The 10,789-nt window shown below is 37.4% G+C and overlaps 1 protein-coding gene across 1 annotated transcript; it reads left to right on the top strand.

The window, feature by feature from the left end:
- Positions 1-427: 427 nt before the first annotated feature.
- On the top strand, positions 428-9,242 carry cxcl12b (chemokine (C-X-C motif) ligand 12b (stromal cell-derived factor 1)). The gene is made up of 4 exons (XM_083551440.1): positions 428-633; positions 3,787-3,904; positions 6,416-6,499; positions 8,019-9,242. Exons 1-4 carry the CDS (start codon positions 567-569, stop codon positions 8,047-8,049), a joined length of 300 nt encoding a protein of 99 aa, XP_083407566.1. The 5' UTR covers positions 428-566; the 3' UTR covers positions 8,050-9,242.
- Positions 9,243-10,789: the final 1,547 nt, after the last annotated feature.

Below are 10,789 nucleotides of genomic sequence, written 5' to 3'. Positions count from 1 at the left end.
AGAGCGAGAGATACGTAGCAAGCGGGATTGAGACAGACCCAAAGAAAGACACAGAGAGAGAAAAAGGCAGCAAGAATGACAGACAGACACATAGACAAAGGAAGAATAAGAAGCAGAAAAAGAAAGACAGTTATGGAAGCAGAACGAGATATACAGCAAGAGAGTGAGACAGAGTGACAGACAGACAGAAAGACTGATCCAGAGAAATACACACAAAAAGTAGTAAGTGTGTGCATAACAGAGAGAGAGAGAAAGAGAGAGAGAGAGAGAGAGAGAGTTGGATGCAAACTGTTGCTCCAGTCTCCAGCCAAAACATTTTAATTGGTAATGTTTGTGTGAGAGCAGGTCCAAAAAATACACCCCTCCACTTTCTCCCTCTCTTTTCTCCTCCTCCTCCTGAATATGTGGGAGTGCTTTCCTGCCCCTCTTTAACACTGCGCTCAGCTCTGAGGCACCACACTGTGTCTTGGAAGCTGCTTGTGACTAAGACAAAGACTCTCGATATACACACTCTCACTCACTAGCGCTTACACACACACACACACACACACACACACACACACACAATGGATGTCAAACTTGTGGTGATGATGCTTTTCCTCGTTGTGTCTATGAAGGACTCTGAGACTAAAGGTAAGACGGCTGCTGTTTCGCATGTAGTAAAGTTTTTTGTTTGTTTTTATTTATTACATTTACGTGCTACAGTGCTGGATGTGGGAATCATGTATTTAAGACTAAATCCGATGATTTCCTCTTCTTTTTTTTTAATATATTTTTGTATTCCTTTTTTTTGTAATCCGACCTTTTAATTTAATCAAGCCTTTTAATTTGAATTGTTCATTTCGTTCTTTCTTTTTAATTGATTTATTTGTTTGGGGTTTATGACTAATTAAATGATTAAGTCTAAACATTATTTATCTCTTTTTTTAATAGTTTTAAATCATTTGTTTTATATATATATATATTTTTGAGTATCTTGCAAGGCTTGGGGTAAGAATTCATTAGATTTTTTGTGTTTCAGTGATTTTAAAGCACCTCATTGCATCATTAGAGACTGAAGCCAGCAAATGAGCTGTGTTTATGTTCATGCTGCTGTGCGTTTTTGAAAAGAATTAAGCCTGCAATTAAGCCTTTATCTGGCATATTGTGTGGAACTGGAGACCACTCGCTCGTTCAAAAGAAACAATTCAGTTCCAATTTCGTGCGTGTAAAAGCGTTAAATATGCACCAGGTTGCTGGTCGGGGATTTGAACCCGAGTCTGGTCCCTCGCTTACATCGTTCCTTACACTTAAAGGCAATTGGTTGAAAGGGTAGAGATGTGTCTGATTGAAGAGAAGGAATCTCCAGGAATTCGGATTCCTCATTCACACTGACTGTCTGTTTATAGACTGCCTTCTAGATTTTTCTACAAGTATACATAAAATGGGACAATTTTTTTTCTGTTTCAGCAGAAAGAAAAAAAGAAGTTAAAACGACGTTTGGGTGAACAGAATAAAAAAAATTATAAATAAACAACATTTTTAATAAATAGGTAAATAAATGAATAAATAAATAATTTTTTTATAATACGCTGGGCTTAAATTCTTATGCTAAACAACATTATTTCAACATAATAATCTTCTAATTAAAAGGTTTTTAATTTTAGATTTTACACTAAACTGATCAGTTCAACACACTTTATTTGTACGGATTTGTACTTTTCCTGGAGTCTACAGGAAATTAGAATGTACTCCGTTTTCCAGATGTTGGACATCTGCTTACACTTTATATAGTTTATATGCAGTATATTAATAATAACTCAATATATTGAGCTCATCTTATCTACAGCTGTTAAATATTAAAACAAAATAGCTTGTAAAACAAAACAACAAAATCTTGTGGAAAATAATCCTATGATGAAATGCTGACTTCATACAGTATCTTAAATTTTTTTTTATAAATTTTGGACACCTGATTAGAAGATTGATATGTGCTTCTTTTTAAACATCTTATTCAACACTTGGTTGCCATTTGCTTTAGTAAGAACCTCCACTAGACAAAGATGTTCCAGTAGATTTTGTGCAGGTCCATTCAGCCACAATGGTGTTAGTAAAGTCAGGGACTGATGAAGGTGAGGTGAGGAGGCCTGGGGTCCAATTCATGTTTAATAGGGTTTAAGCCCTATAGCAGGAGATCTTCCACTCCAACCCATGGTAAAGCAGATCTTCATGGTGCTGGCTTTGTGCACAGGGGTATTGTCATGCTGGAACAGTGAAGTGAAGGAAAAATGTGATGTTTCCACATCCATAGACGTCCTGTACTGTTCTGCAGAAGAACACAGTCTACATATTCATGTGTATTTAGTGGTTCTACCGTGGTCTCCGTCTACATTTAAGAGCAAATGCTTTATAATAAGGTGTTGAGAAAAAGCAGGCTCATCTGTGGTTTATGAGTGACTGCTTTTAATGCATTATAACGCACGGTGACGTTCAGGAACAATGTTGGGTTATGATACAGTATATATTAGGACCAGCATTTTAGATCAATTACAAAAACTACCAGTGGGTTTGAAATCCCTCAGCAGTCACATCTTTCATAACGCAACTGAGATGTTTTTGCTTCTCGGTATAAGCTGATGAAGACCAGGACAACACAGAGAACGCACTTGTTAATCAAACACACACACTTTCAGGTCCAACACACACACACACACACACACACACACAGAGCGACATATTGGATTAAGAACAAGGCCCGAGACTGGGGTTGAGGAAGACCAGGGAAAGCTCTTCAGCCCATCAATCAAAGCCTCAAAGCACTCTGGGTAAGTTTAAGGGCTCTTGACGACGGCAGAGAGTGAGAAAAGTGAGCCGCCTCACGTGGGAAACGGCAGAACCAAGAGCGACGGCTTAATCTCTTTTTAATGATCCGTGTGCGCAGGTGGAATGTGCTGAAAGGAAAACGTCCACTTTATGGTGCTGAATTTTTTTTTTTTTTGAGGGGGGGATAACTGACGAGTCGTAAAGCTCTCATCACCTGCACAACTTTGTGTATGCGGGAAAAAAAAAGACTGACAATGAATTCTGGAAATGTCTCAAAATGTTTCAGAAAAAGAAAATACAATAAACTTGTTTCAATATAAAAAAGTGCAAAACCTTCTATACATTCTTTAGCGCGTTATAACATTAAAATCAGCGTTATAACACATTATCATCCCCCTGCAGCGTATTATATACATTTTATAGCGCATGACATGACTCGTGCGTTTTATAACCGCTGGATCAGCAAATTATATTATAATGATCTTAGAGAGTTTTATACTCATTATAAAGTATTATAGCATTAGGGTCAGTATATTATGACATTATAAGCCTATTATAAGCGAAATACAGCATTATGATCTGTGTGTTATGACATTATGATCCTATTATATACAATTCAGGGAGCATTATAACAATACTGGATCACTACGAGCGTATAATAAACATTTATCATCTACGTATTACATGCATAGTGTAGTGTATTATAGGATTATTATACTGCTTTAGGACATTAGAGTCGGCGTATTACAGAATTACAGTCTGCAGTATTTAAAATACATCGTGAGGTGCATAAGGATCATCATAGCGCTTTATGACGCTTCATGACGTCTGGGATTGTAGAATATGATACGTATTATAGAGTTTTATATGCTTATTACAGTCCTATTATTGAGTATTATATACCGATTCCATTAAATATGTTTTATGGCGTATTATTTTTACGACATTATGGCAGTACAATCAACCATGTCGTTTGTTTCACAGCGAAGCCCATCAGCCTGCTGGAGAGGTGCTGGTGCCGATCGACGCTCAACACCGTGCCCCAGAGGAGCATCCGCGAGATCAAGTTCCTCCACACGCCCCACTGCCCCTTCCAAGTCATGTAAGTCAATGATAATAAATAAATATATAAATATATAAATATGTATCATATGTCATTTCAACATGTTGTAGAGAGCGCTGAGGGGGCGGGGCTTGTATGAATGTTTGTGTGCGAATGGAAATGTAGGTATATATATATATATATATATAAGCACACACACACACACACACACACACACACATATATATGCACGTGTGTGGGGGGTGTGTTTGTATAAGATTCCTATCATCTGTACCACTTTAGATAAAAGTAAGTGTCACTGAAAGAGTCCCTGTTTGTGTGTTTGGAGGAAATCTTCATTAAGGGTCAAAGTGATCAGCATTTCGCCCGACCTTCTAAGATATCTCGTGCTAATCTCTTCAGCCACTTACATTTGGGATCACTTTGCTAACCTGGAACGTATTAATGTAAAAGCAGTAAAAAGGGGAAAAAATTAAAGGGGGCAGCAGAGAGAGCGGGGTCAGGGGTCGTGGCTAGGCGGAAGGTCAGATCGGGATAGAACTTTAGCCCTGGAGGGAGAAATCAACACTCACACACACACACACACACACACACACACACACACACACACACGTGAAATAGTGTTTATTTAAGAGTTTAGCCCCGAATCTCAAGGATCTGGAGCTTTAAAGACAGATGAAAGACAGACAGCTGTAACACAACCCCTGTCTAAACACACACACACACACACACACACAAACACACACTTTAGAAGCCATGTTTGCTGTTGGTATTATCCGGCTGTGAGGCACTTACTACCTGCTGTTCCTGTCTCCCAGCGCAGACATGCTGCCGGCTGCCCAATTAAATCCTGGAAAAGTTTGTGTCCGAGCCACGGACATGAGCACAAACGCAACAAACACCATAACACAATAAACAAACACAAGATCCAATTACTCTGGAAGTGGAGATTAAGATGGGATTCGGGTTTGCACTGCTGGAGCGGACCATTTGTTCCTTAACCGCAGGAGTGTGTGTGTGTGTGTGTGTGTGTGTGTGTGTGTGTGTCGAGCCTCAGTGTGGATGTGGTTAATTTGCAAAGCGGTGCGAGCCACGGCCCCTCGGAGCTGTTAATTCTCAAACATGACCTTTTGGTGCAGAGGTGTGAAAATGCATGTGTGTGTGTGTGTGTGTGTGTGTGTGTGTGTGTGTGTGTGTGTGGGATTTGAGACCGACAAACAGGGAGTCAGAAAGGGAGAAAAACCATGTGTTTCCGGTTATAGTTTAATGTGTGTGTGTGTGTGTGTGTGTGTGTGTGTGTGTGTCCTCATATCGCTCTCTCTTACACAAACATACATATTTATTAATTCACACAAGTATTTCAAACTAAAAACTAATTGAATACATCTTGAAATGTGCCATGTGGGTGGGGCTAATATAGTGCAGATCACTGATTGGTCAAACTAATTGGTCTACTTTTTAATTTTTGAATTTTTAACTATTTTTTTCTTTCCTGGAACAAAAATATATATATTTTTTTACATAATAGATATTTTTTGTACTGGAAATTTTAATAGAAATGTCAAACAGTCCATTTTATTTCTAAAAGCCTTTCAAAGATTTATGTTTGAAAAGTTTTTAGTTTTTCAGTTTTTATTTATAACTGTTTGTAACATTTTATTCGGAAAATATTTCTTTGCATATATATATATATATATATATATATATATATATATATATACACGCACAGTCCTGGATTTGGAGTTATACCAAGCTGCACAACTGTTTGCTGCAATGATGTAATAAAGGCAGAAGGGGCGGGGCTTAAATCATTACCAGTTTCTGATTGGCTACACATATTACCTACTTTTTAATCATTCCAAAATGTTGGGTGATTGCTCATGGTAGGTTGGTCCTCTGTGTGTTTTACAGAGAGAGAGAGAGAGAGAGAGAGAGAGAGAGAGAGAGAGAGAGAGAGAGAGAGAGAGAGAGAGAGAGAGAGAGAGAGAGAGAGAGAGAGAGAGAGAGAGAGAGAGAGAGAGAGAGAGAGAGAGAGAGAGAGAGACCCAACATATACTCTGTAACAGACTAAATCGCATCCTACGCTTATGTAATGGATCAGTGCTAAAGAACTGAGCCGATCTGATAACACTGAGTTCAGGGCCTCAGAGGGACACACACACACACACACACACACACACACACACACACACACACCAACCATTTACACCGAATGCCTATGACTATAATGACCGACCTGATCTTGTTACAAGCGAAAAGCCAAAATCCAACAGCGTCAATTACACACTGTATACCCTTTCAGTGTCTTTTATTCCCTCCTTCTCTTTTTCTCTACTGTGTTAAAGAAAAAAAGGCCATACAACTAAATCCCTCTCCCCTCCTCTCTCTCTCTCTCTCTCTCTCTCTGTCTTTTCTCTCTCAGCCCAATCCATGTTAAAACCTGAATTGACTCCTTTCCTCTTCTCCCCCCTTTCTCCTCTTTTGCCCTCGTTATCTTTCTCTCACTCTCTCTCGTGTGCACTCACTCTTTTTCGATCTTTCGTTCCCCAGAGCCAAGCTGAAGAACAATAGGGAGGTCTGCATCAACCCCAAGACCAAATGGCTGCAGCAGTATCTGAAGAACGCCATTAGCAAGTAAGTAAAAGTCTCCAAAACACAAAGAACCAAATGCAAGTGAGGGGGCGGAGTCGGCTGGGACATCTGGGATGAGCAGCTATCTAGGGCTATCGATTTCAGGGAACAGAAATGCAGGGAATTATGGGTATTTGATGGGAAAATATGGGTTGTATGGCAAAAACTTTCGAAACAAAATGGGCTGCTAGTGATCGTGTGACGCAACTCAGAGTTGTAACTATAAATAACTGTTAACGTATATATAAGATGTGTGTGCTTTTTACAGCATTCCATATTTAGTCCCTATTCACTGTTATAAGAACCTCCACTCTTCTGGGAAGATGTTCTGGAAGATTTTGTGGAGATTTCTGCTCATTCAGCCACACGGGTATTTGTAAACTCGGGTACTTGTGTATCTTTTGTGAGGAGGTCCGGGTTGGATTAAGTGTTCACGTTAGAGGCCAATCGATTGATCGAGCCGATTTTGGCATTTTTTAAACCATCGGCAGGTTGTGCTGCAAATGAGGTCAATTATTAGGCAGCTGCATCTGACACACCAAACAGTGTGAGTTTGAGCTGCACTTGAGTGAGAGAACAGAATTCTTCCATACCAATTCTTCCAGCAGGTGGCAGGTGACTTGCCGCGCTCATTATCGACAGATTCCTGTAGATTTCTTCAGTCATGTCTGCGTGTTCCCTCTATACTCAGTCAATGTTTGCTTTCGTCAGTTCCATTTTTTTATTCCTGAATTTGGATATTCAGAGTCCCCTTTGAGAGAGTTCTACACCACCGATATTGGTCAACCTCTAGTTTACACTCATCCCAATGGTGTCCAAAACGATTGATGGTCAGAGCTATTAAAAAAAGGAGATCGTCCACTCCAAGCAATGTAGTAAAGCATATCTTCATTGAGCTGAATTTGTGCGCAGGAACAGGTTTGGGTCTCCTAGTTCAGGTGAAGGAAAAACTGCCACTGGATCCAAAAACGTCTAACACAATTGTAAACTTTGTGGTAAAAGTTTGGGGAAAAAACACAGATGGCTGGAAAAGCCAAAGGGATTTTTGGTGAAAAGTAAAAAAAAAAAAAAAAAAAAAGTCTAAAAGCTTGAACGCTGGAAAAATGTTTGGATTTTTTGGCTGAAATATTTACAGACTCATTTCACACGTGTATCTTCCAGTGTGCTCGAATTTAGGCAGAGCTCCTGCTACTCTAAATTATGCTCCGAACACTTACGTTCTTGTAAACTCGCTATCCGACCCGCATGAACACCTGGTAGGTGATCTCTGGTTTAAAGCTGTCGACATCTCGCCCTCTGTATAATGGTTTCGGTCGAGCTAATTGGCGTAACGGCATTAAGAACGCTGTGGCGTTATGGGTCTCCTGCTGAGCGAGGCGAGGGAAGTCTGAGCGCTGTTTACTGCCTCACTGTTCATTATGTTTCCTTTCTAACAGCACACAGTGTTTTATTCCTCACATGTACTCATCAAATTCATCTCTCTCTCTCTCTCTCTCTCTCTCTCTCTCTCTCTCTATTGCAGGATAAAGAAATCGAGACAGACTGATATCTAAAGGACGAAGAAGGTTGTGGGGAGACGTGTTCTGATCTCCCACTCTCTCACTCACACACACACACACACACACACACACACACACACACACACACACATGCATCATCTGTCCCTGTGTGGACTGCTTGCACAAACAGCACTTCGCCTATGTATGGCTTTTTTCCTGCACCCTAAGCCAAGCCTACACACACACACACACACACACACACACACACACACACACAGGGCACCGTTATGCCGTTGTGAGATTCCGGGCTTGTGCGGGTGTGTATGAACTGTACCGAGTGGCTGAATGTCGATAAACATATTTGTGTGTATTTCTATATGCATTCGCTTTGTGCCTTTTTGTTGTAAATAATTAGTTGCTGATGAGTGTTGTGGTGAAGCAAGAAGGACAGAATGAGAGAAAAAAACAGAAGAGATAGAGAGCAGTATCGCTTAAAACTAACCTAAATGCTAAATCCTAATAAAAAAATAAAAAAAAGTCTTTGAATGAAATATATCTAAAGTTTTCCTCTTCAGGAGATGCTAGGACGTTAACGTAGCTAACATGCACAGAAGGCTTATGGCTACCAGATTAGCATCATTATATCATTTGCCGCCAACCACATGTATAACTTCGGGAAAAAAAAAAACATTCAAATTGTCCTACAGAGAACCATCAGGATCTGGCAGGGGGCGTAGCTTAGACTTTGAAGGCGGAGTTTTGGTGTTAGAAAGCGGGAAAAAAATAAATAAATAAATGACAGCCAATGTATCGCAAGTTTGGAAGGATCCTACAGGACGATCGTCTGTGCACTGGTATAGCTTCTTTTTTCTTCCGCTAACGCTTTCTGTGAAGCCGAATTTCACGCTTAAAAAAACTGTTTTTTTTCTTCTTTTTTAAACTCTAGTAAAGCCTCAAACGCAGACAAAAAACAGATCAAACACTTGGAGAGTGCTGGGATATGTGCTGACACTGGAGACTCCTTCTGTAAAATAAAATAAAATAAAATAAATATAGAAATAGAAATAAAAATAAAAAGTAACCCAATTTTCTTGACAGACAACATAGCAACAATTCGGCGAGATTCAAATTAATTCAAAATATTTCAATCAGAATAAAAAAAAAAAAAAGCCACGTATTAAGATGGCGTTTACGTCAGAGGACGCTTTATTAAGTCTTAAATAATTGCAAAAAATTTCTGGGATAATTGGAAAAAAAGGAAAGAAAAGATGATTAAATATATAAGTGAAATATATCTATTTCAACAATGCAGTTTTTTACAATATCAATGCAATCTAATCTTGGCAGCTGCTATTTTTTTTTTTAAACCTGTGCTCATCATATATTATATTATATTATATTATATTATATTATATTATATTATATTATATTATATTATATTATATTATATTATATCACATCTCCTTATATCTTTTGCGGGAATCTTTTTTGCACACATGATCATGATGTAGGCTTTGAGGTTTGTACATAAAAAAAAAAAAAAAAAAAAAAAATGCAAAGGTCGGAGCGGAAAATGTCACAATTTAAAGATGATTTTGACGATTTAAATTCATAGGTCAAAATTTGGGGGCTGGACAAAAAAGTTTCATACTTGATCAAATATAATTATTTTTATGAATCAAACTTTGTGCTTTGTGGGAAAAAAAAAAAAAAAAGATCAACGATGAAATTTTTTTTAGGATTATTCTTAATTATGGTAAAAAATTGGGGTGCTAAATTGAAAGTAAAATTAATGATCAAAAATGTATTTAAAAAAATTTTTTTAGTGATCTGATACAATTATGTTAAATACGTTAAAAAAGAAAATAAAAAATGTAATAAAAAAAAATTCTAATAATTTTTTTTTTTTTTGAACTGATCCGACTTTTCGTTTGATTGTCCATTGTATTTCAAACTTGCATCCAATTACGGACCAAATGTCCAATTTTCATTCTTTAAACATTCTATACTGTAAATATTCAGAGAATCGAACGATATATTGTTCTGTGAATATCAACATATCCAGTAAATTATTTACAGATTTATTGTTTTCGCATTACACATAGAACCTAGAAAAGAAAGCGGAAAATCTCATCTAATTAGACATTTCCAACGTAACGGCCGTAATCCTGTCAGATGTGTAATCGTAACGGGATAATAATATCATGTGGACATGTGGAGATGAAACGTGCTTTTCATCAGGCTGAAGACCACAAGCACTTCTCTGCTCTACATGAATTTAGATTTTTTTATTATTATTATTATTATTATTATTATTATTATTATTTTTACTTTTGCAGTTTTTTTTTTTACTTTTTTTTATCATGTAAAAAAAAAAAATATTAAAAACCACTTTTACCTGCAGGGACTAAACCTATAAACCATGAAGAATTTAAAAGGGAAATGTATCCGTTGTATTGCTTTTCTTAATTTTTTTTTTAAAAAGGATTTTAGTTTTTCTTTGGCCCTACATTTTTATTATTGTTTTTATTGAACAATATTTTTTTCATTAATTTCAAGTCAATTTCATCCCCGCAAGAAAAATATTTAAATTAAAATGATTCATTATAGAATGAACTTCATTTGAACATGAAAAAAGTCTTTAAAAATGCATGTCTAAAGAATCTTATCATTTATTAGAGAGCAGCTTTTTCCAGACCTCAACACTTTAGTGATTTTGCATCATCCCTCTTAAAAAAAAGTTCCGAAAAATATACAAAAAACTCCCGCAAAACTCAGCTTAAATGTAATTTTG

The sequence above is a fragment of the Silurus aristotelis genome, assembly GCF_946808225.1.
Source record: "Silurus aristotelis genome assembly, chromosome: 9".
NCBI lineage: Eukaryota > Metazoa > Chordata > Actinopteri > Siluriformes > Siluridae > Silurus > Silurus aristotelis.
This window is presented reverse-complemented; position numbering and strand designations above follow the sequence as displayed.

Coding starts and splice junctions, on each gene's coding strand:
- cxcl12b (XM_083551440.1), top strand. CDS start 567: ATGGATGTCAAACTTGTGGTGATGATGCTTTTCCTCGTTGTGTCTATG. Junction 634..3,786: donor GAAGGACTCTGAGACTAAAG/GTAAGACGGCTG, acceptor TTTGTTTCACAG/CGAAGCCCATCAGCCTGCTG. Junction 6,500..8,018: donor CTGAAGAACGCCATTAGCAA/GTAAGTAAAAGT, acceptor TCTCTATTGCAG/GATAAAGAAATCGAGACAGA.